Source organism: Podarcis filfolensis (assembly GCF_964270895.1).
Source record: "Podarcis filfolensis genome assembly, chromosome: 6".
In the NCBI taxonomy this organism is placed as follows: domain Eukaryota; kingdom Metazoa; phylum Chordata; class Lepidosauria; order Squamata; family Lacertidae; genus Podarcis; species Podarcis filfolensis.
This window is the reverse complement of record NC_139609.1, coordinates 11,299,183-11,324,609: the sequence shown is the minus strand read 5'-3', so window position 1 is coordinate 11,324,609 and position 25,427 is coordinate 11,299,183. Positions and strand designations below refer to the sequence as shown.

Genomic DNA, 25,427 nt, shown 5'->3' with positions numbered 1-25,427 from the left:
ACAACTCCCTTCTCCCCCATCATCGCCTTCTTCTTGTCCTGACCCACTTTGCAGCAAGCGGGAGGAGATGCAAAGAAGAAGGGAAAAAAGAGGGGGAGGCGCAAGAGGCGCTTCTGCAGCTTCGCACGCGGCGGGACTCCTTTTCCGCCCTCCCTCCCCCGCGGCCAGCGCAGCAATCCGCGTTCTCCTCGCGCAGCTCCCCCCCTCTCCAAACGCGCTTAGTTTTGGAGAGGCGGAAGGCTACTGGTTCGCGAAGAGTCCCCTCGAGGGGGAGGGAGGAGGAGTGGCGGCGGCAGGAACGTCCTTCCCCACCCGCCTCCTTCCAGCCCGAGCTGCGGTAGCCGCAGAAGGCGGGTAGTCGTTGCAGGAGGAGGAGGGTGTGGAGGCCTCTGCGTCTGTCTTGCCCGTGCCACTCGGCGCCCTTCTCGGCTATTGTTGCCTGCGCGCCAAGCGGCTCCTTTTCTTCTTTTTCCCCCTTTTCTCCTTCTCTCCGCCCAGGCCCGGAGCCAGCCGAGCTTCAGCAGAAAGCGCCCTTCCCTTCGCCGCGGCTGGCGTCGTCGCGCCCTTGGTGGCCGCCGCCTCCCCAAGCGTCCCCGCCTTCGACGCGCTGCGCGCACAGCCGGAGCGCAAAGCTTCTCCTTCTCCCCCTCAGCGGCCTGGACGTTCTCAATATGAGCGGCATCGCCTGCGTCGAGAGACACCAGGTAAGCAGGGGCTGCGAGGCCCACCAGAGCCTCTCCTTCCAGCGAGGGACCGCGTGGCGCAGTCGAACTCGAATCGGGCTTCCTTGTGCGTAAAGGCGCACGGCGCGCGCGGGATTTTTTTTATTCCCCAACCTTGTGAAACCGCCCGTCCCATTCCTTGATCGCGATGGGGCTTACCTCCGAGTAAACGGGGGCGGTGGCGGGAGGATCTTGCCGCGCGGCGAGGCGATTTAGGGCTGGGGAAGCCAAAAGAGGGGCGAGACCTCTTTTCCTTTGAAGGGCGCTCGGATCGCGTGGGGTGCTGACTTGAAACGTTGGGTGGTGCCACTTAATGGTGCAGGAGGAATACTTTGGAGTAGGAGGAGCGGTCTATAGACCCATTGTAGTGTGTGCAAATGTGCTTTTAGAAGCAACCCGGTTTTTCCCGCAAATGGCGGAAGGGATGTCTGGAGAAGGAGGATTTGCGCGCTCTGTCTCTCGTCGTTGTTAATTTCTGCTGTTATTTCCGCCGACGGATGATCCTCGCGCACCCTCCAAGTGCGTTGGAATTGAGGTTATACCTTGTTTTATTTTGAGGTGTGCGCAGGCTTGCGTACTTTTTCCCCCAGAGAGAAAGGGAACCGCGGCTGTGCCATGCTGCCCTCGATTTTTTAGGTGGGTTATTGCAGTGGTGGGCGTGACCCTCTTCGCAGTAGTGGCTGACGATGTTTCGTGGCGTCATGGATAAAGGACACCGGGAAGTAGATGTAGGCTTCATGTTGGTTATGGGGTGCCCAGCCCCTTCATTTTGGTGTGGTTTATTGTGCTGACTCCATTGTGCCAGCAAATAGAGTTAGGAAAGGTGAATAAGGCTCATCTAGCCCAACCCCTTGCAGTGCAGGAATCTCACCTACAGAATCCCTGACAGGTGGACCATCCAGCCTCTTCCAAGGAAGGAAAGTCCACCAGGGATTTAGAAGGTGAGAACCTGTGTAAAAGAAAATAAGCTAGATTCTCCTTGTCAAATGGTTCTGGATGGTCTGCCAGGTGGGGCAGCCTTGAAAGCGAGGTTGGAATTAAACATGTTAATTCATCACTTAATATAAATAAGGTGAAGATCTAAGGATTCCATAAGGTGAAGATCTAAGGATGTTAATGTTTAAGTTAAATTTCATAAAAATTGGGATTTGGAAAACCGTTAAAAGGACATGCAATGAAATTCAACCAAGGGGAAGCGAGGAAGTCACTTAACAAAGTTAATAACTGTAATTTTCAATAAGGCTATGGTTTATGTTTGTTTGTCTTGTGTTTTTGTTTGTTTATAATATTGTGAAAACTAATAAAATTTTTGGAAAAAAGAAAGTGAGGTTGGAGAGTTCTAACTAATCCCAGCAGCTTCAAAGGTTTATGGCACATTTGCCCCATAGTGCATTTCTTCCCACCCCCATTTTGAAGGCTGTTTCTGTAAAGGGTGAGCTGACAGGAAGCCAGTGCATGTTCCTTTTTGTTTTTGTCTGGGGTGAGGAAGCATTTTGCCAATTACCTTGCTACAATCTCTTAAGAAGCAGCTAGGAGATTACCGCAAGTTTCGAAGGGTTTTTGTTATTTGCGTTTTTGTTATTTCCCCTTCTTTTTGTTATTTCCCCTTCTTTGCCTTTGTTCTGTCTCCACGTTGCCCCCCCGTCCTGTTGCCAAGCACATGGAGCTGAAAAGCATCTGTTCCAAAATGCTTGCTGCAGTTGAAGGCGTGATTGGGTGGGGAGGAAAAGCCACGCTGGCCAATCCGGAGGCAGATACGGTTTCTCTGTGTTATAATTAGGCAAGGCCTGAGCAGTTCTCTGGATTATGTTTCTGTTTTTTCCGTTTGCTTCAGTGGGAGAAACCCATATTTTGCATCACATATTAAATAAATGTCTGGGATTTTGCTCTTGGCCTGCCCACAGAGGCAGTCAGCCATATGTCAAGGACCATAATGTCTTCTAGACAACTGTGCATTTATCTTAGTCCAGCCCTTCAGTTGGACGGTCATATATAGCTATATATAAAAATCATATTGGGGAAAATTGTTCTGTGATTTCAGGATGTGAAGTTCTAGTGTTGTACAATAACGTGATTGGCTGCTGGTGGTGAAGGGGACAGCTAGCCTCTAAATAACATGGGTAGGCAAACTAAGGCCTGGGGGCTGGATCCGGCCCAATCGCCTTCTAAATCCGGCCCATGGACGGTCCAGGAATCAGCATGTTTTTACATGAGTAGAATGTGTGCTTTTATTTCAAATGCATCTCTGGGTTATTTGTGGGGCATAGGAATACATTCATACATTTTTTTCAAAATATAGTCCGGCCCCCCACAAGGTCTGAAGGGACAGTGGACCGGCCCCCTGCTGAAAGTTTGCTGACCCCTGCTCTATAATATCTACAGTGCTCCAAATTGACCTGCTCAAGTTAAAACAGTAGCAGAATCATACGTAAACACACTAGTGGGAAAATTACACATTACATGTAAATGTGTGTTTGGAAGCCCCTTTAGGTTACGTTGAGGAGGGGTAGGAGTGAGAGAAACAAGCTTAACTTCTAATCCATCAGCCTTTTTTGTGCTCAAAATCCTCCTGGCCGCTGCCAACTGCTTCCTCCCACCCTTTGAGATTCTTGATGAATTGTCTGTAAAAGTAAATTATATATCGGGAACTGTGTTTGTGGGACTCTTAAGTGAGAAAGCAGCCAGCAGGGAAAGACAAAATACCTGGCCAGTTTTACTTAAAATTGCAGTGTTTTGCAGAAGTTTATAGCACCGATTAGCATGCACTGCCTTGCCCCCCCCCCCCCAAGATACGGTTAGCAGTATCATGTTTAGCTAGTAGTAGTACAAACATGCAAAACATTTTTCTGAGACTCAAACTAGGATGTGATGTGGGAGCTCTGAGGTCTACAGTGGTACCTCAGGTTACATACGCTTCAGGTTACATACGCTTCAGGTTACAGACTCTGCTAACCCAGAAATATTACCTCAGGTGAAGAACTTTGCTTCAGGATGAGAACAGAAATTGTGCAGCGGCAGCAGGAGGCCGCATTAGCTAAAGTGGTGCTTCAGGTTAAGAACAGTTTCAGGTTAAGAACAGACCTCATAAACGAATTAAGTACTTAACCTGAGGTACCACTGTATACATTTTTTCCCTTATTTTAAAGCAGCTAGCAGCTGTAAGGGACTCCATGTTTCCCATCTTAAATCTCACGTGAGTCTGCAGCCAACTCTGCTGTTCATCTTGGAAGGGGGGAATGCAGGTACAGTACCTGTACGGTTTTTAAGGTACGGTACCTGCATTCTTCCCCCCCCCCACCTCCAATCTAAGAACAGCTTCAGGGAGGTTATTTAGATCTGGGAAACATTGTGCAAGGTTGGAAAGGAGGGTAAGCAGCCGTCCCGGAGTGTTGCTTTTTATCAAAATCTGCTTCAGAGGTTGTAGAGCAATCTCTCATGCGTCATGCATTGTTTTGGGTCTGATGCATCATGAGCTTATGATGGCTAAACTTTTATACGCGTATGGGCCAAGGTAGATGAGCTGTGTTCCAGGAAAGGTGTAAGAGAGTTTCTGTAGTTAACCAGTGTCTGGATGTAATTGGATTTAGTTTGTGCTGTGAACTTTGCAGGGCGGTTTTCTTTGCCCCTCCTCTTGATGAATGGTGACCGCATTGCTCTTTCTGTCACTAAGAATGACTTTGTGTTTAAGCTGTGAAACAATCACTTTGAACATCAGTATAGTTTGGGGCAACAGCTTTCTGGTTTTCCAGCTTTTTAAATCTACGTCTAGCCTGGCACTCTTTGAAAGGTATGCATCGTAAGCATTTTTTTAAAAAAAGTTATAGGAGGCCAAGCAATTAAGACTTGTACTTACGTTGAAGAAACAATGACTCACTCTGGAGCCTTACTCAAATAAGGCTGGTCTTGAGTATGGGAGTGCCATATATAAAACAAATCAACTGATATAGTTTGCCAGTCAGTTTATGTCTGTGCTGAAAATTTTGAAAAGCAGGAACGAAAACTTGAACTCAGGCGGGAGGCCAGTGGAATCGCGGGTGAGACGCCCGGCATTGCAATTTGGGGGCATTATGGAGAAAGGAATACCCTAAGCTTAAATTCCATTATTATTATTAATATTAATATTATTATTATTAATTGAATTTATATACCGCCCTATACCTGGAGGTCTCAGGGCGGTTCACATAAAAATATCACAGTATATAAAATAAAAATAAAAGCAATAACCCAATAGTATTCCCCCCAAAAGGGGCTACATTTTAAAAGGGTATTGGACGTTAACCAAAGGCCTGGTTAAAAAGGACCGCTTTTGCCTGGTGCCTACAGTGCATTGCTCCTTAACGGAAAAGGAATGTGGGGAACTAAATTTTGGATGCAAAAACTCCCATGTTCAATCTTTTCAGACAAAAGATGAAAGAGCAATCGCTCCGTCACTTAACTACTTCTTGGCTGTTCGTTGGACAGCTGTGAATTTAGTGAAAGGAGTTTGGGCTCACGAGCGGTGTGTTGTTAGATCTAGATAGGGGTACAACGAGAGAGTCCCAGGAAATAATGGGAAATGGATTGAGGCAGAGAAATAGAAGAGGCCGTCTGCAACTCGCGGTGGGAATGGCTGGCCTTAAATCAGTTTCCACACTGTTTAAAGAAACCGCAGGTAACTAGCAACTTGCAATTATTCAAGCTTTATGCACTTGGATTTTCTTTCTTTTTTAATTGGAAAGGCGGGGCAGGTGTTTGGGTTGAAAAGACTTTGGCAACCCCACCCGCCATTGAACCCATAATGTTTTGGCCATAGACCGTATTTTTTGCTCTATAAGACTCACTTTTTCCCTCCTAAAAAGTAAGGGGAAATGTGTGTGCGTCTTATGGAGCGAATGCAGGCTGCGCAGCTATCCCAAAAGCCAGAACAGCAAGAGGGATTGCTGCTTTCACTGCGCAGCGATCCCTCTTGCCGTTCTGGCTTCTGAGATTCAGAATATTTTTTTTCTTGCTTTCCTCCTCCAAAAACTTGGTGCGTCTTATAGAGTGAAAAATACGGTATGTTTTGGCTTTACACGCTGTCCCTGGAATGTGACCCCCACAGAAGTTGAGCACCACCTAAATATTAAAAGCGACATATAGATGGTGCTACACCTCACTAAAACTCCCAAAATTGGAGTATTGCACTAGTGGAGAAACATACCAACAGAGGAGGGATAGGGGAATTATAAAGGATGGATTTGTTCAAGAGTACTTACTGTAGTTTGATTTTTATCATGTTTGTTAACAAGAGGAACAGTGACAAAACTCCCTAGGATGACGAAGCTAATCTTCAGAACCTGTTGAAGTAGAAGCAGAGCATTCAGCCGAGTCAGAAATAGTGGAAATAGATTTAAGAAGAAATCCAAATGAACTGATGATGGGCAGAAAATTTAATTAATGCTGTGCCCAGTTGTCTCTGGAAAGAATGTTCGTATGAAACCAATAAAAAATAATTTTAAAAGGAAGTTATGCGTGTATTATGGAACTTTTAATTTCAGTCTCGTGTGGCCCAACCTTCAGAAGTTTTACCGAGAATTTCTGTGGAGTGAAATCTGCTTAATTTCAGAGTACAGTGTTACCTTGGTTTATGAACTTAATCCGTTCCGGAAGTCCATTCTTAAACCAAAGCATTCTTAAACCAAGGTGTGCTTTCCCACAGCAGTGGGGGACTCAAATTTACAAATGGAGCACACTCAACAGAAAGCGAAACGTGTTCTGCTTCCAAGGCAAAGTTCACAAACCAAAACACCTATACCTCCAGGTTTGCAGCGTTCTTAACCCAAGTTGTTCATAAACCAAGCTGTTCTTAAACCAAGGTACCACTTGTATTGAATCCTGTTGAGGTGGTTTTGAAAAAACAGATCCATTTTTTGTGAAGTTTCAGCTGAGCTTCTTTAGAAAGGTGGGAAGAAAAGAAGTCTAGCCAAAATGTGAAATCTAGCCACTCTGAAATTAGATGGAGGTAGATGGTCCTCAGGCAAGAGATTGAATAGAATTTAGATAAAGTGCGTAGAATCTTTTAATAATAATAATAATAATCAGTTTCATTTATTCCCCGGCCAGAGCCAGGCTCAGGGCGGCTAACGCCAGTAAAATTACAGTAAAAACATAATGGGGGGGGCAATTTAAAATACAGGTTAAAATGCGATTTAAAATGCAGCCTCATTTTAAAAGTAGCCCGTAGATCAAAACCATAAGGGGAGGGGAACATAAGGTCAGACTGAGTCCAAACCAAAGGCCAGGCGGAACAGCTCTGTCTTGCAGGCCCTGCGGAAAGATGTCAAGTCCCGCAGGGCCCTAGTCTCTTGCGACAGAGCGTTCCACCACGTCGGGGCCAGTACTGAAAAGGCCCTGGCCCTAGTTGAGACCAATCTAACCACCTTGCGGCTCGGGACCTCCAAAGTGTTGTCATTTGTGGACCTTAAGGTCCTCCGTGGGGCATACCAAGAGAGGCGGTCCCGTAGGTACGTGGGTCCTAGGCCGCATAGGGCTTTAAAGGTCTGCCCAAAGCCTGCCGTCCCTTGGGAGCAACTTTCTGGGGCCACGTCCTTCCTGTTGCCATGAGAAGCCAAGTTACAGGGAACCAGGCAGAGGGCCTTCTCAGTAGTGGCACCCGCCCTGTGGAATGCCCTCCCACCAGATGTCAAAGAGAAAAAGAACTACCAAACTTTTAGAAGACATCTGAAGGCAGCCCTGTTTAGGGAAGCTTTTAATGTTTAATAGGTAAAGGGACCCCGACCATTAGGTCCAGTCGTGGCCAACTCTGGGGTTGCGGCGCTCATCTCGCTTTATTGGCCGAGGGAGCTGGCATACAGCTTCCGGGTCATGTGGCCAGCATGACTAAGCCGCTTCTGGCGAACCAGAGGAGCGCACGGAAACGCCATTTACCTTCCCGCCGGAGCGGTACCTATTTATCTACTTGCACTTTGACGTGCTTTCGAACTGCTAGGTTGGCAGGAGCAGGGACCGAGCAACGGGGATTCGAACCGCCAACCTTCTGATCGGCAAGTCCTAGGCTCCGTGGTTTAACCCACAGCGCCACCCGCGTCCCACCTTAATGTTTAATAGGTTATTGTATTTTAGTGTTTTGTTGGAAGCCGCCCAGAGTGGCTGGGGAAACCCAGCCAGATGGGCGGGGTATAAATAAATTATTATTATTATTATTATTATTATTATTATTATTATTATTATTATCCATCTGTCTTGAGAGACAATGGAGTATGCGCCTCTGGGGTTCAAGTCAAGCCACTTGCATTAGCGACCTCCCAGGGGGAGCAAGCAAGGGCAATGTCTATGGAGGTATTGGGCTGCTAGGACACAAGATGCCCCTCTCAGCCTCCCTGACTTTCCTGGAGCAACAAGGTGTGACTTTTACTTTTTGTGTAGTAACCCTTGAAAAGCTGGAGTTAAAACAAGCAGTGTACTTCATAAAGTACAGCAGGACACCTTAAAGTATCTTCAAACCTCCTATGGCTTGTGTAAATGGTCTTCTAGTTGGGGGAGAGACCACTTAAATATTGATGCAAATTAAGCTGTTCCACAAAGAAAAATCAGAACAATAATTATTATTATTTGGAAATAATTTTTATTTGCTTTTACAAGTGTAGCGTTATAACAATACAAAATAGATACCCATATTTAGAGATTTCTCTGAATCTCGAGAGTTCGCACCATCCCCTCTGTGGGTCCTCTTGCAACCTTTTCAACTGCGTATTATTTCATAATCCATTTTATGAATCTATCAATATTATTTGCTGCATTGTTGTTGTTGTTGTTTAGTCGTGTCCAACTCTTCGTGACCCCATGGACCAGAGCACGCCAGGCACTCCTGTCTTCCTGCTGCATTACAAGTGTTATTAAAATCCTGCTAATGTTTTCATCTGCTTACAGTGGCCTCCTAAATAAATTATATCCCCCCCCCAAAAAAAATCAAAGCAATTAACAGTAAATTTGAAATCAAAACTTCTCCTTTTAAATCATACTGGTGCAAATTTGTGTAGTTTTCAGTTTGGCCACTGAGCAGGATCGTAAAACTAAGACAGATTTAGTTCCAAAACCAGTTTGGAAACAACATTTCTGGAAGGATTTAGGTTGATCTATTGCTGCTTTTGAATTCTGGTGCTGGAGGAGACTCTTGAGAGTCCCATGGACTGCAAGAAGATCAAACTGATCCATTCTGAACGAAATCAGCCCTGAGTGCTCACTGGAAGGACAGATCCTGAAGCTGAGGCTCCAATACTTTGGCCGCCTCATGAGAAGAGAAGACTCCCTGGAAAAGACCCTGATGTTGGGAAAGATGGAGGGCACAAGGAGAAGGGGACAACAGAGGATGAGATGGTTGGACAGTGTTCTTGAAGCTACCAGCATGAGTTTGACCAAACTGCGAGAGGCAGTGGAAGACAGGAGTGCCTGGCGTGCTCTGGTCCATGGGGTCACGAAGAGTCGGAAACGACTAAACAACAGCAACACCTAGCAGATACTTCTTTCACCCCTGCCTTCCATGTCTCACCTCTCCAGCTGCTAGGCCCATGACATCACATCTCTCCATTTTTGTTAATCCCAACCCTTTAGCCATATTACACAAGTACAGATACGAAGTCCCTAGCATTTGCTTCCATTAAATTTTATAGTCAAAAGATTCCGTCGTTTCCCATCTTACATCGATTTCCTCCACTTGGTTTGCTAGGTGTGTAGTTACAGGATGAGACACTTTCACAAGAAACTTTCTTTTGTGATCATGCTCACGTATATTAGGAATATCGGTTGGGGGAAATACTGCTGTTTCCGAGTGAGTAGAAAATAAGTAGTTTCCCAGATTGTTTTGAAAATGTGGTACCACCCAAGGATTAAAACTTGGTTGCATATTTACATATTATATAAAAAGTAATTACCGTATTTTTTATGTATAAGACTAGGGTTTTTTCCTAAAAAATGTCAAAAATTAGGGGGTGTCATATACATGGGGCCATCTCCCCCCTTTTCTTAAATCTGAGTCCCCCAAAATACATGGGGGCGTCCTATGGACAGAAAAATACGGTAACTCCAAAATATTTAAAAACCTTCAAAGCCTATCGGTGAGGAATATTTGCGAACAGTTGTAAGAGATAAGGTTCTGGGAATAGAATACTGTATTTTTCGCTCAATAAGATGCACCAGACCACAAGACGCACCTAGTTTTTGGAGCAGGAAAACAAGAAAAAAAATATTCTGAATCCCAGAAGCCAGAACAGCAAGAGGGATCGCTGCGCAGTGAAAGCAACAATCTCTCTTGCTGTTCTGGCTTCTGGGATAGCTGTGCAGCCTGCATTCGCTCCATAAGACGCACACACATTTCCCCTTACTTTTTAGGAGGGGAAAAGTGAGTCTTGTAGAGCAAAAAATACGGTAGAGCTTGAATCACAGTGGGGTTTACATTTTATAAGAAATATCCCCACCCCGGTTGTTATATTACAGTGTGGGTGTTACAGGTTACTTAAGGGCTCTGAGACTTTTTAAAGAAGAGTTGCTTTAAGATGTAGGTCTATCCAATAAAAGCTGCCGTATGTAGACTTTGCCCAGACTAATCTCTGTTTGCTGGGTCAACTACAGTAATACGAATGTGCTGTAACTGAATTACTGTAGGATATAGCTGGGTGATTGAAACAGATCTAAAGAGGATGCAGTCTTTATGTACCATTTACTGATTTCGGGGTAAATAATATTTCATGCAAAATTGTCCTGATTTCCTTAATAGCGGCAGGCTTCCATTAACACCTCTTAATTTTAGAAAATGTTGGCTTTTGTTTTCATAGTCTTTCAGGCATTTCACAGTTGGCATAGAATCAAGTCCTAAACGGATTCTAAACATGCAGAAATCCCAAATTAATCAGTTTATTCTTTGTTTTCTGTTGCAGAGTATGATGCACGACTACCACAGAAGAAATTCGTATCTATAGCTTTTAAGGACTTGATTACATCGTTTTAAAGCCTGGTAGTTTTGGAGTCATCCGTTTAGAAGACGCAACTGCCTGCATTATTCCAAGCTGCTGTTTAACTTAGGAGGAATATAAATTGACGTGCTCTCATATTAACACACAAGAAGACTTCGGATTATTCAAGGTCTCCTAGTTACCACAACATAAATTTATTTGATACGTTTTTACTCAGGTCGACGCATATATAATGTCATTTCTTGTGACGTGGAGTGTATTGATTAGTCAGCTGTACAGTACGATAGACTTTGATCTGATTTTGATACCGTAAGCCCAAATAAAAAACAGAGAGTCATGCAAACTGGCACCCGATAGCAATTACATAATCACTTTTTGATATAAGCTGCTTAATTGGAAAACTGATTAAAAATTGCCTTCAAACAAACTGGTGACTCCCCTCTTGCCTTTTTCCCCAAAATTACCCCAGATTTTTTGAATTTTATTGATATTGATGCTGCATTTTATGTTGTTTTTAAGTCGCATTTTAATCAAGGTTTTATATTTGCTGTTAGCCGCCCTGAGCCTGGTTTTTAAACCGGGAAGGGCAGGGCATAAATAAAAAATTATTATTATTATTATTATTATTATTATTATTATTATTATTATTATTACAGACCTGCAGTGTGACAGTGGCTGATAACTCTGGCAGTCTTTCTGCCAGCACTGCTCATGGCTGAGAGGGCAGAATGCCTTGGGTGCTCTCACTAAACTTTCCCATTTCAGTAGCAAGTGAAATTAGTACGGTGAACCCTCGAGTTACATACTGCTCTGGATACGTAACTTTTGGGTTGCGAACGCGGCAAACCCGGAAGTGTATACTTCCGGCTTTCGCCACGTGCGCAGAAGCGCTATATCGCACGTGCGCAGAAGCGGCGCCTTCAGTTATAGACTTTTCAGGTTAAGTACAGATCCCCAGAAGGGACGCGGGTAGCGCTGTGGGTTAAACCACAGAGCCTAGGACTTGCTGATCAGAAGGTCGGTGGTTCAAATCCCCGCGACGGGGTGAGCTCCCGTTGCTGGGTCCCTGCTCCTGCCAACCTAGCAGTTCAAAAGCACGTCAGAGTGCAAGTAGATAAATAGGTACTGCTCCGGCGGGAAGGTAAACGGCGTTTCCGTGCGCTGCTCTGGTTCGCCAGAAGCGGCTTAGTCATGCTGGCCACATGACCTAGAAGCTGTACGCCGGCTCCCTCAGCCAATAAAGCGAGATGAGCGCCGAAACCCCAGAGTCGGTCACGACTGGACCTAATGGTCAGGGGTACCTTTACAGACCCCCAGAACAAATTTAATTCATATCCAGAGGGTCCACTGTAGTTGTTATCACTTTAACCCCACATCCCCTGCAGATTGGCTTGGTGTGTGTGTCTCTGGAGAACACCCCTATTGCTGCAAGTGGGGAGATGATTCCGTCTGGAAGGCACAATTACCGAACCGACGGGATGATCAGAATTGCACATTGAATTCCTCCAGTTTATTTGCAGCCTTGTGCATGTGTGTCTGCTTTCACAGATGCTTACTCGCAGGTAGTAGGCATAGGGTAGCAGCATGGGGTTGTTGTTTGTATAGGATTACATCCTGTACATCCTATACATTACGCTTTGTTCTACTTACAATTGCAAATTCTCCTCTTCAGCCACAGAAACAGCAAAAATGATTCCTAATGGCTATTTGATGTTCGAAGATGAAAACTTCATCGAGTCGTCTGTTGCCAAGCTAAATGCTTTGCGAAAAAGTGGCCAGTTCTGTGATGTTAGACTCCAGGTAACTTAACAGCGTGACAACTGGGTGTTATGTTTTGAGTTTGGATTTGGGGGGGGGCGATTTATGGTGTCAATTAATTTCTTGGCCCTACATGTTCTGAAAACTCACTACACCATTAGATGGAATTCTTTTGAAGTCTCCTTTTAAAATTATGAGCCTGATCCAGCCAAAACTAAGTATTCTAACTGAAATCAGTGGTAGAAATGTGCTTACCTTATTTAAATCCACGAGACTAGAAACTGGGTCATGAACGAAAGCGATTGGTAAAAAAGAGACCATCTGTAATTAATCATTACAGCTCTGAAATCCATTCAATTATTGGTTCCTGATTGATTGACCCCCAAGGGGTCTGTGGCACCATTCACATAACAAAAACTTTCAAAAAATAGGTGGTCCATGGCTTGTTTTTTGAAAAATGGGGTCTGAAGTATTTAGCTAATTGGGAACCACTGCAATAAATCCATGGATTTTCAGTGGTTTTGTATTCTGTAAGACGTAACATTGCATACCATCTGTTAGGCTGAACTATTTAGGTTTAACACAAGTCTTTCTCTTATTTTAATACAGGTCTGTGGACATGAGATGTTGGCACATAGAGCTGTTCTAGCTTGCTGCAGTCCTTATCTGTTTGAAATCTTCAATAACGACAGCGACTCCCACGGAGTTTCCCATGTAAAGTTTGACGATCTTCATCCAGAAGCTGTTGAAGTCCTGTTAAACTATGCCTACACTGCTCAGTAAGTGACTTGGTTTTTTGTTTTACATACGATAGGCATTTTTATCTTATGCTCTCTGTTAAGAACAAATTCTAAAATAACCATATAACTTCAATAGATTGAAAGCTGATAAAGAACTGGTCAAAGATGTGTACTCTGCAGCCAAGAAACTGAAGATGGAGAGAGTCAAGCAGGTATAAATTTTGGACACTTAAGAAACCAAAGTTTCTGTGACCCTAGTTGGAGGAAGAGCTCTATCGTTAATCTTAATGAGCAACTCAAGCATTTGAATAGGCATATTGATTAATACGCCTATATTTTTTCCACAAAAAAGCCATGTTCATCTTTAAAGCATTTCATTTATAGATTAGGATCAATGATGATGATGAAATAGAGCCTAAGGATTTCATTTGATTAATTGTTGGTCCGCTATATGGATTTGGGGACAGTTTCGTAAAATACATTTGTTTGCTGATGTCAGCAGTTCTGGCAGCGCACTTGCGCAGATTAATGTGTGAACCGGGCAATCAAATATAGATGGCCTCAGTTCCTTTAATTGTAGCAGATAGTGACTGTAGACACATGAGCTGTGTGCTGCTTTTGCACAAACAGCAGCAAAGTGGTGATGCTTGCAGATAATGCATATCCTGGCTTATTTAAAATGTTAACAGCAAAATATAAAATAAAAGGCTGATTATATTTGGTCCCGTTTTCCTAGAAGAAAAAACAGGCAGCGCCACTCCCATTTCTGCAGCTCAATTTAGCATTATCGCTGCTGGATAGTACCAGCAAAGGCATTTGAGAGTGATGTCTCAGAAAAGTTTGATTAACAGTAATGCCGTTTGTCTTAAATTAAGAGCAGCAATACGTTAAAGGCAAGAGAAGATGTAAAATTGCTGAAATGGGTGCCATGGCAGGTTGGTGGGGTATAAGAAGTGAGAAACAGAAAGTGCCCCAGAAGTGTACTGAACCTCTTCTTAAAAAAATAACATAATTGTATGCCTTTCTAAAAGGTTTGTGGAGATTATTTGCTCTCCAGAATGAGCGTCGAAAGCTGCATCTCCTATCGGAACTTTGCAAGCACCATGGGCGATTCGCGTTTACTGAGCAAGATTGATAGTTACCTTCAGGAGCACTTGTTACAGATCTCTGACCAGGAGGAATTTCTCAAATTGCCACGTTTAAAGGTGAGCAATCTCATGCTCCTTTCTATTTCACCGTAAAAAAAATGGACGTTAGTCTTGTTCGCGTTTTAATGCTACCAGGAAATCATTAAACAAAACTGCTTTTCTTAAAACATATGGGCAAACAGTCTTGCAGATTTTGAGTTGCTCGGTTTGGAATTGTCACTCCTTCCATGAACTTTTCCAGAACAGCTGAGTGATTTTACATGCACATATTGGACGTCCCAGGAGTCTTGTCACTACAGCTGTCTCAAAAGTGCAGCATTTAATTCCACCCCCTCCCAATTCCAAGCCCCCTCTCAGTTGTGTCCAGAATTGCAGCCCTTTTACTTCGTTCCATAGAAGAGGGATTCTCAAGTTTTCTACTCCCAATACCCACTTGAGATGGCTGAAAATTATCGAAGCCCACCAGTCAAAAAACAGCAGTGGGTGGAGGCAGTGTTTGTTCCAATCAGCTGGCAAGCACTGACATCTTCTAGAGATACCTAATCAATCTTGGGGAATTGCTGCATTCTTTTACCACAGCGTTTTCCTTGTGGCAAGGAGTTCCTTTCCCATTGGTCATTTGATTGTTCTCTTTACCCATTGTTGTCTTTTTAATTGTATATATTGCTTGTTTTATGTTGCTATGGCCGTTGGCTAATGCGAATAAAGTTTATCTATCTGTCTTTCCCAAAGCAAAGTGTAGACCAGGGATCAGCAACCTTTTTCAGCCGGGGGCCAGTCTACCGTCCCTCAGACCATGTGCTGGGCCGGACTATATTTTGAAAAAAAAAAATGAATGAATTCCTATGCCCCACAAATCACCCAGAGATGCATTTTAAATAAAAGCACACATTCTACTCATGTAAAAACACGCTGATTCCCAGACCATCCACGGGCCGGATTTAGAAGGCAATTGGGCCGCAACCGGCCCCCGGGCCTTAGGTTGCCTACCGCTGGTGTAGACATTTGCTCTGGAGGTCCTGTGACAGAATTAGTTGACCTGGCAGCTCTTAAAAGTGGAGAAGGCTTTTCTGTTGCATATTTTCCCTTCCCACCTCCCATTCTTCCACACTCAGCTTGTACCATATTCCCTACCCTCATTTGCTGGGTCATCACCTTGTTGTGGTGCGTGGGCTTGCACGTTCCTGTGTTCCTTGTGACCAAACAAAAAAACAAGCCAGGTCTTTTATCTCTCCTGGCCGCTAAACCCTTTTCTTTTTTATTCCAGCTGGAGGTCATGCTTGAAGACAATGTTAGCTTGCCCAGCAATGGCAAATTATACACAAAGGTAATCAACTGGGTGCAACGAAGCATCTGGGAGAATGGAGACAGTCTAGGAGATCTGATGGAAGAGGTTAGTCTTTTAAAAACGAGCTTCGGCAGCCTTTAACAATTAAGCTTTTCTGAAATTAAGGATGATCCTTTTTCTTTTCTTTTTTTCTTTAAAAAAAAACCTATTTGAAAAATTTAAATCTCACTGTAGGTATCCCTAAGCTGAGAAACTTAGGGGGGTTTCCAGGTGAGCTGCATAAACTGTTCGATCTGGTTTTTCTGTTTCTGTTTTTACTCTTTTAACAACTTCACTCTGGTGAAAACGGGGAGGTGGTTTTTAAGGCTCACTGTATGTCCTTAATGTGTTCCTTTTTGCAGGGTTTTTGCTTAAAGACAGACAGTAGGTAAAAGGTTCTAATGGCTGTTCCTCCCCATTGATTTATCTCCCCATAGGTTTATTAACAAAACTAGGATACTCAACGCTGAAGAACCATAGAAGAAACTTCAAGTGTAAAGAAGCAGCAGTCGTGCCCCAGTTCTCCTAAGAAAATCCGCTGGGGGCAAAAAACGATGATGATGATTAATGGTGTTTACTTCTTTACAGGATATCTTAACTTTTGACAAAACTTGTGTAATTAAATAGCCTTTCTCACATACCCAGCAGTCAGTGTAGTCTCAATCAGAAATGCCAGCGTCTTGAGAATCGCTGTGGAGATAATAGAAATTTTGAATTGTTTGCAAAAATATAACCTAGCTTGCCATCAAACGAGCAACCTTTGAGAATGGTTATGTTTGCTTTATTCTGCCCTTCCTTAGAAGCCCAGTCAAATAGTCTTAAGATTCCCCTTAAAGTTCTCGTATTTAGTAATGGGCGGTAGACTTTCCTAAATGGAAAATCAGCCCCTATGGGTTGTACCCAGCTAAGTGACATTGTGAGCAGGGCTACTCAAAAGTACAACTTAGCCGGATACAGCTCATCTTTAGCATGAACTCTTTTATAATCCAATTGTGCTTGGTTTACATGCTTTATTCACATTCTGGACAAGGAGAAAATGTTTGTATTTTGCAAATAAGAAGAATGTGGGTTGCGGCAACAGTTTTTGTGTGTGTTTGAGATTGTCAGCCTGTACAGTTTATTCTGCAAGATAATGTACACCGTCACACATCTTAATGTTACGGCGCAGGGAAGTCAAGGCAACTGAAGATTTCTTTTGAGCTGTGGAAGCGGGGATCCGTCATGCCATAACTGGAAGATCTGTCATCATGAGAGCAACTTCTTTTTATTTTATTTTTTTATTTTTTTGCCATTCTGCTAGATGGAAAGAAGAGAACCTGACTGAGACTTGGAGCCGTTACGGAGTCTTGTGTTCTATGTACCGATAGTTGAATTAGGCAATGGAGACTGTAGCCACATGGCTGTTCTGTTGTTTTTCAGGTTCAAACGTTGTACTACTCAGCCGATCACAAGCTGCTTGATGGAAACCTGCTAGAAGGACAGGCTGAGGTGTATGGCAGTGATGATGACCACATTCAGTTTGTGCAGGTACAAATTGCACATGGTCTGAGGTAACCTCAGGTAAAACTGGTTAGAGTAGTAAAAGGAAGAAATAACAGTCTCAGAACAGTAGCTGCCTTAGACGGCTCGTGTGGTCTAGTTCACGAGTGGCAAGCGTGGCCTTCCAGATGTTGCCAAATGCATCTGCCCCAGCCCATGCTAGCATGGGCAGTGGGCAGGGACGGTGGGAGTTATAGCGCGGCAACATCTGTAGGGTCACAGGTCAGCCACCCCCGATTTAGTTCCTTCAAGCTGTAACGTAATACAGTCGTACCTTGGCTCCCCAACAAATCGGCTCCCAAATGATCAAAACCTGGAAGCGAGTGTTTCAGTTTTCGAACGTTTTTCGGAAGCCGAACACTCCTGCAGCCAATTGGAAGCCACGCTTTGGTTTCTGAACGTTTTGGAAGTCGGGTGGATTCCGTTCAACTTCCAAAGTACGACTGTAAATATGCCTTAGTACTGAAAGCACGGCATAATGAACAAGAGAAGTTAATGGAGGTTCATCTTAAGATTCTGGAATGTTGAGAAGGGATCGCAGTGCTAAAAATTGCAGGAGTTTGCAGATAGAGCTTAAGCGATCCGAGGCAAACAAGGAGCGCTGAATAAGTATCTGGAAGCAGAGCTTTGTAGCATAGAAGTGCAGGCTTTCAGTTGCAGCAGGTTATCCAGCACGTGACTAGGAGTAGCACGTCATGAAGTAGCCCTGGAGATTTCCTTTGGGAAACCTGCCATACAGGGCACAAACTGAGCAGAACCAATTTGTAATTGCAAGAATAATGGTATACTTCAGGTAGCCTGCAAACAGCGGGAACGTTCTGAATACTGTAGTGCACTGCATTAGTAACTTGGTGAAAATTTCACTTTCTGGATGTGATAACTGCCACTGTTGCCATAATTCAATTTCAAAGCACATTTTCAAATGGGAGCTTTGAGTTTCAGCAGCCTAAATGAGTCAAGATATTTGAACTAGAAACAAATCTGTGACGAAGCAGAGTTCAGTTCATTTTGCAACTTAAATGTAATTAGGTGCTGGCATCTGGAGTTGCAAAAAACAGAGAGGTGATAATATTAGCCTTCTCTCAGCTGCTAATTTAATAGGTTTGTTAGCAGGAGTTGAGATTTGAAGAAGTTTAAATCTCCTAATACTTGGGAGCTGTTAAAAAAAAAGTCTGTACAGGTGTCGGTAGAACCTAGATGCAAATCAGTCTTTCAGGGGTGAGCAAGAATTCTCAGACTTCAATTAAATGATTTGTCCCTTTAAAACCAAAGTGTTCAAATGGCAACCATGGGGGGTCTGGCTAGTTACAATAGACACTTGCTTAAGTGCAAGGCAGAGGCTGAGCCTAAGTCCAAATGCCAAACCCCATACTTGATTCCTAAATAACTGCAAAATACCCATTTCCCAGAAGGAACACCCGCAAAGCATGTGTTGCAGACAGAACTCTCACCCCACTTTAAAAAAATGACAAAATCACATTCTGAAAACATGGGGATCCTTTTTCAGATGTAACTCACTGCTTTCCCCCCAAACCCCACAAGCTTATAAGGCAGCAATCAGTCTACTTTTCTCTCCCCATTTTTGTTTAAAAAAGCAGCAGGCAGTTGGACTGGGTTCACTGGAAAGCAAAACGCCAGCTGCAAAGTAGTCACACTTTCCTTCTCTGAGAATGCCTCTGGGACCATGTGGGATCCAGAGACATTCTGGGAAGAAAAAGAAGAAGAAAAGATGGCGGAGTCTTAACTCCCAAAGGTTAAAAACAAATGAATTAAAATTAAAACATTCAGAGGAGCAGGGGCACCAAGGGAGGTGTCTAAATCCCATTTGGGGGAGAGAGGAGAGTGGAAATGAAGTATCTGAGACAAAAGGGGAAATGGCTCCAATAGAGGAACCTGGTGTAATTATTCTGAAACAACAGAGATGGGTTTCATAGACCCAAGGTGGGCAGAAGGTAGATTGGGATCCTCTCCTAGATCTCTGGGTGATCTGCAGGAGATTGGCAAAGCTTTCTGTCTTTAATTGTTTTAACAATAGCAATAACAAAACCCTTCCAATTTCAAGGAAGTTCAAATGGAGAAAGCTTAAGCGGAAGTGGATTTTTGCGTGAAAGGATACGGCTTTGTTTACTAATTTCTAGGCTCGGAATGTCCTCAAGACTAGGCACCATTTCTTCTTTAAAAAACACAACTAGCCATACGTCCCGTGCATCTAGCTCTGGTTGGTAGATTTTGGGGTTCTAGTTGAAACAAGTACCTCCAGGAAGCTTGAATTGCATCCACCCCACTCCTTAAACCATAAGGCACTTGCAAATTAAAGATGATGGTTTGGTACAGATAGGAAGAACGGTGCTGAAAAAAGTAGACAAAATATATGCGATTTGGTGGAAAACCTTATGTAATACCTTGGATTTATACAATAAGTCTTCAGAGATTTGCTGTGTAGGCTATGCACCCCTGAAACCTGTGTAGTAATAATAGTTGTTGCAGGTACATTGAAACAAAGTGAAGATCGTCCCATTAGAAAGCATAGCTTACATGAAGCTGAGTCATTCATTTGATTCAGAAGCTAAGGACTGTGAGTTGAGTATTGGGATGAAATGGTTTTTGCGAGTAAGGGGTGCATTACGTGCTCCATCACGTTGCTGAGATTTTGATTCGTCAAGTTGTCTGTGCAGGTGTTCTTATAAATGAGGCTGCACAGAGGTAAAAATAGGAAATAGTTCTGAAACAAAGGCAGATCACGGTACGCTCTGTGGCCGGGTTTCTGTAGCTGCCTTTTGATTTTGCAGAAAAAGACCCCCCGTGAGAATGATCTCAAGCAGATAAGTAGCAGTTCCTCTGGAAGTCTTTCTCCAAACGCAGCAGTGCAGAGTCCTAAACACGAGTGGAAAATTGTTGCTTCAGAGAAAACCTCAAGTAAGCAGAACTTTGTTTCTGGGGATATTATTTTTAAGCCACTGTGCACCCATGCTTAAATATGGAAGTTGCGGGAGGCAGTGCCATTTTTTGCAATTACGTTAATAAACGCAAAACAAAAAATTTTTTTTCCTTCCAGTAGCACCTTAAAGACCAACTAAGTTAGTTCTTGGTATGAGCTTTTGTGTGCATGCACACTTCTTCAGATACACACAAAAGCTCATACGAAGAACTAACTTAGTTGGTCTTTAAGGTGCTACTGGAAGGAAAAAAAATTTTTTGTTTTGACTATGGCAGACCAACACGGCTACCTATCTGTAACTGTTAATAAACGCAGTGTTCTTTTCTCGCCTTCAAATATTGGGGGAAAGCTGAAATTCCAGCCTACCTAGAGGGTAATGGTATGGCTTCAGTGCAGGCGTCCTCAGCCTCCAGATGTTTTTGGCCTACAACTCCCATGATCCCTAGCTAGCAGGACCAGTGGTCAGGGATGCTGGGAATTGTAGTCTCAAAACATCTGGAGGGCCGAGCCTGAAGAAACCCGCTTTAGTGAAAGAAAACATGTTCATATTTTGGAATTAAATGTACTCTTTCCCCCCCTTGCTTCCCCCCCCCCTCCCCCCAGATAATACCTACCTGTGTCTCGCTGTTCTGGATGGCGTGTTTTGTGTGATTTTCCTTCACGGGCGTAACAGTCCCCAGAGTTCTCCGACCAGCACTCCACGGTTGATGAAAAGCTTGAGTTTTGAGATCCAGCCAGGTGACCTTATTGAAAAGCCCATGTCTCCGATGCAGTATGCTCGATCTGGATTAGGAACAGCAGAGCTTGGGAACAAGCTCATAGCCGCAGGTAAGGAAAATCTACTAGCGCTTCATGCAATGCGGGCCTCTGCATTTTCTCATACTTGGGCAAAATGCCATGGGAAGTGTTTTGCGGAGTAATTGCTTGCTAACATTGGTTTCCCGAGGAGATTCTGTTATCTTAAATACCTCTTGTGTACTTTGCATTCCTGCTAGGTGGCTATAACAGAGAAGAATGTTTGCGCACCGTAGAATGTTACGACCCCCGAAAGGATTGCTGGACTTTCGTTGCACCGATGAGGACACCAAGAGCCCGGTTCCAGATGGCAGTGTTAATGGTACGTGTGGGGTAAATAGCCATGCCCCCTGGCACCCTCTAGGTAGGCTGGAATTTCAGCTTTCCCCCAATATTTGAATTTACTTGGATTTGGCTCTTGATTACATGCCAAATCCAAGTAAATTCAGTTAAAAACCAGATTTTTAAAAGAAGAAGAGTGCAGAAAGTTCAACACTAGCCAAAGTGCTCATCCAACAATATAATAAAAATAAATCCTACACACGCAAACACTAATAGATTAGTCTGATGTTAGCCTCCACTGTAATGCTGAAGTATGATCTCAAAAACTTAAATGCCCAAAGCAAGGATAAATAAAAATGTATTTCTGGCACCTGATAACATGGACAGTCACGATTCCAGTGAGTTTCCCTGCAGAGCAAAGGTGAGGCACACACGAGGAAAAATTGACCCCCGTGGAACGCCACCTTGAAGGTTCCGCAAGGCCAAACAGCACCCCCAAAGTGCCACTCTTGATGACAGTCCTCCCAAGTAGGACCAGAACCATTGCAAAACAGAGACACCCAATCCCTGATACCATGGCCGAGGATATCAAAAGCTGCTGAGTGATCAAGGAGAATCAACAGGACCACACACTTCCTGTCCCTGCCAGAAGAGCTCATCGTACAGAGCAACCCAAGAATCTGATTTCCCCGACTTAAAATTTGTAGCAGTTCAGCACAAAGGTGATGGTGACGTGTTCCTCTGCACTTTCTGAAAGGATACACCTAGGTTCATAGTTGCCTGTAATGACAGAACAATTCCTTTTCTTGGAGGCTTTCCTTGTCTGATTTAGAAACTATTCGCTACTAACCCACCAGGCCCAGGCATGTGTGTTTAACCAAAACAATGTAATGGATCTTTGTTGTAATATTTATTGCTTCTTCAACTTAGGGGCAGCTGTATGTTGTTGGTGGGTCCAACGGCCATTCAGATGACTTGAGCTGCGGAGAAATGTATGACCCGGAGATTGATGATTGGACTCCAGTTCCAGAGCTAAGAACCAACCGTTGCAATGCAGGTAAGAGTCTACAATGCCCTATGAAGGTTATTATTTCTTTCTAAGCATTCAGGCAATTAAGTTGTTTCGTTCCTTTCTATCTCCCCACCATGGATTAACAGGTGTTTGTGCCCTGAATGGAAAGCTGTATATTGTTGGCGGCTCAGATCCTTACGGTCAGAAAGGATTGAAAAACTGTGATGTCTTCGATCCCATAGCAAAATCCTGGACAAGCTGTGCTTCACTTAACATCCGTAAGTCCGTGCTTTCATTTTTCAAGTTGGAAGGGATGCAGGTGGCGCTGCAGCCTAAACCACAGGTCGGCAGTTCAAATCTGCAAGCAGGGTGAGCTCCTGTTGCTCTGTCCCAGCTCCTGCCAACCTAGCAGTTTGAAAGTACACCAGTGCAAGTAGATAAATAGGTACCGCTGCGGCGGGAAGGTAAACAGTGTTTCCGTGCGCTCTGGTTTCCGTCACGGTGTTCCATTGCGCCAGAAGTGGTTTAGTCCTGCTGACCACATGACCTGGAAAGCTGTCTGTGGACAAATGCTGGCTCCCTCAGCCTGAAAGCAAGATGAGCGCCGCAACCCCATAGTCGCCTTTGACTGGACTTAACGGTCCAGGGGTCCTTTACCTTTCCCGTTAACCTTTAGAGGTTGGGATGGCTTTAAGAATTCAAGCTCTTTAGGAGATGGAAATGTCTTAGGGCAGCTTCAGCTACAGTGCTCCACTGTTAGAGGTCTGCTACTGCTAGTTTTTAAATTAAATTTGGGGAGAATCAACTCCCTGACAGTTGGTAGAGCACGAGACTCATTAATTGGACTAGACTAGATGACCCTTGTGGTCCCTTCTATCTCTATAATTCTATGATTTTGAGAGAGAAGCTGCATCCTTTGCTGCAGCAGTATTTAGTATTGAGGGTTGTTTTTCGCAGACTGCATTAGTGAGAGTGGCAACAAGTGGAATCACTTTCTGGGACCTTTTGGACTGACTTATTGGCAGTTGACTCTTGGCTGGCGTGAAAAATGTCCCCTACAGTTTTTGTGATGCTTCTGCCGTTAGAGAGCAGCTTAAAACCCCCTTCCCCTGATTTGCAATCTTCTGTTGGCTTTTCGTTTCTAGGAAGACACCAGTCTGCTGTATGTGAGCTCGGTGGACATTTGTACATCATCGGAGGAGCCGAATCTTGGAACTGCCTTAACAGCGTGGAGCGTTACAACCCAGAAAACAATACCTGGACCCTGATTGCACCTATGAACGTGGCTAGGCGTGGTGCAGGTGTTGCCGTACTTGATGGTAAGTTTGTGTGAGTGGAGCTCCGCAATTCAGAGTAAGCCCCTTTTGGTGGGGGGAGGATATAGAGCTTGTGGCCGAGAAATGGGGCACAGCAAATCAGAATACATGACAGAGCAATTGGGGAAACAGCTCTCTGTGTTTGCAGGCCCAGTTCACACCGGCTGAAGATGTCTAGAGACAGATTGTGAACTATAAACCATCAGAATGCCTATATTACGCAAATCCAATTGAAAACACACGTAAACGTAATGGGCCGTATAGTAACAATCGCAAAGTTATTTACTAGAACTACGTCTCAAAAATTAGATACCCCTTCTCATAATGTCAGAATCAACAACAAGACATAATATAATAAAAATGTAACTTTCCGGTTGACCACCAACTCCAGTATGTACAGAAAACTTGGCTGAGAGTTCTACAATGGAGGTACAGTGGCACCTCTGGTTGCAGATGGAATCCGTTCCCGAGGTCTGGCCGGATCCCAAGGTCTTAGCAACCAGAGAGACTGCTTCTGCGCACGCAGCGGTAGAGCGCTTCTGCGCATGCCCGCACAGCAAAAAACCGGGAAAATACTCGGGTTAACCTTTCGGTTGCGGTATAGCTTTTGTACCCAGAACGTGGTCTTTTCCCTCTACACTTTACTGAAGATTGACTGCTATCCACTCTACAGGAAAACTCTTCGTTGGCGGCGGCTTCGATGGTTCGCGTGCTGTCAGCTGCGTGGAGATGTATGACCCTGCTAAGAACGAGTGGAAGATGATGGGCAGCATGACCATTCCAAGAAGCAATGCCGGTTTTGCAACCGTGGCCAACACCATCTATGCAGTGGGCGGCTTTGACGGCAATGAGTTTCTGAACACAGTCGAAGTCTACAACCCAGAGTCAAACGAGTGGAGCCCATACACAAAGATCTACAAATTCTGACAGACAGGAGGAGTGTCTTTAAAACTAACAGGCTTAGTGATGTAATTGTCAGTAGAGGTACACATGTGAATAGGGGGGGGGGTGTTAAGTTGCCATCAGCAACACAAAAGCTTTTTGCATATTGCATACTATTAATATGCTGTACATATTTTTATTTTAGAAAACGTGCAGGGTGTTCCTTGTTTTAGGATTTGTTACTTTAGGCTGGAAGTTGATAATTCTGAGAGAATTAGAATGAAAGCTGATGGCATATCATTTCAAGAGCTTCCCCCAATGTTTGTTTTGCCAATTTGCACACACAAATACTTTAACCTTAGAATTTGTTTCTGGTACAAGCAGGAAATATAGTGAGTCTTCAATGTGAGCAATGCTTTTTAGGCCTTGTTCGAGTTTTTTTGTTTAATCTTAACTGGGGAAATCTAATAAGCCTTATTTAAATAGATTTTGGCTTTATATAAAAGAAAGCTGACACACCTGCCAATTTGACTGCCTTTTATAACTTTTTATATATAAATATAGTCCTAGCCAGTTGTTATATTCTGAAGTGACATGAAATAATATGTTGAAACAAAAAAAAAGTGAGTAAAATCTCAAAAGTTCATAAACTGAAGTGAAACATGCCGTTTCTTCATGTGTGAGAGCCTTTCATTTTTGTTTTCCTGCTACATTGTATGAAATCCAAGTATGCAATATTGATTCTCATTGCCTTCGAGTGGAGTTTCTGAACGTGGCCGTAGTGTAAGGAAGGGGGGGGGGGAATCTGGTTCTGAAATTCAACTGATTTAGAGAGGGTGCTTTTTCTGTATGGTTGTTAGGTTAAGCAGTTGTAATAAACATGCAAAGCTGCAAAATGCTAAAATTGTGTGGTGTGTTAGCAAAGTTACCTATCTGAAAATTATTGTATAAGTTTGTATCTTTCTACTGCAACCTAAAAAAACATGCTATAATTAAAAACTGTGCTTCATTTGTTTAACAA

The 25,427-nt window shown here is 43.7% G+C and overlaps 1 protein-coding gene across 1 annotated transcript; it reads left to right on the top strand.

The window, feature by feature from the left end:
- The first annotated feature begins 1 nt into the window (after position 1).
- IVNS1ABP (influenza virus NS1A binding protein) lies at positions 2–25,427 on the top strand. The gene is made up of 15 exons (XM_083620099.1): positions 2–704; positions 10,634–10,838; positions 12,342–12,469; positions 13,037–13,206; positions 13,304–13,379; positions 14,199–14,372; positions 15,583–15,708; positions 17,062–17,169; positions 19,971–20,097; positions 20,723–20,947; positions 21,115–21,236; positions 22,127–22,253; positions 22,355–22,486; positions 23,354–23,527; positions 24,198–25,427. Exons 3-15 carry the CDS (start codon positions 12,359–12,361, stop codon positions 24,449–24,451), a joined length of 1,926 nt encoding a protein of 641 aa, XP_083476225.1. The 5' UTR covers positions 2–704; positions 10,634–10,838; positions 12,342–12,358; the 3' UTR covers positions 24,452–25,427.

Coding starts and splice junctions, on each gene's coding strand:
- IVNS1ABP (XM_083620099.1), top strand. CDS start 12,359: ATGATTCCTAATGGCTATTTGATGTTCGAAGATGAAAACTTCATCGAG. Junction 13,380..14,198: donor AGATGGAGAGAGTCAAGCAG/GTATAAATTTTG, acceptor CCTTTCTAAAAG/GTTTGTGGAGATTATTTGCT. Junction 20,948..21,114: donor GAACAAGCTCATAGCCGCAG/GTAAGGAAAATC, acceptor CATTCCTGCTAG/GTGGCTATAACAGAGAAGAA.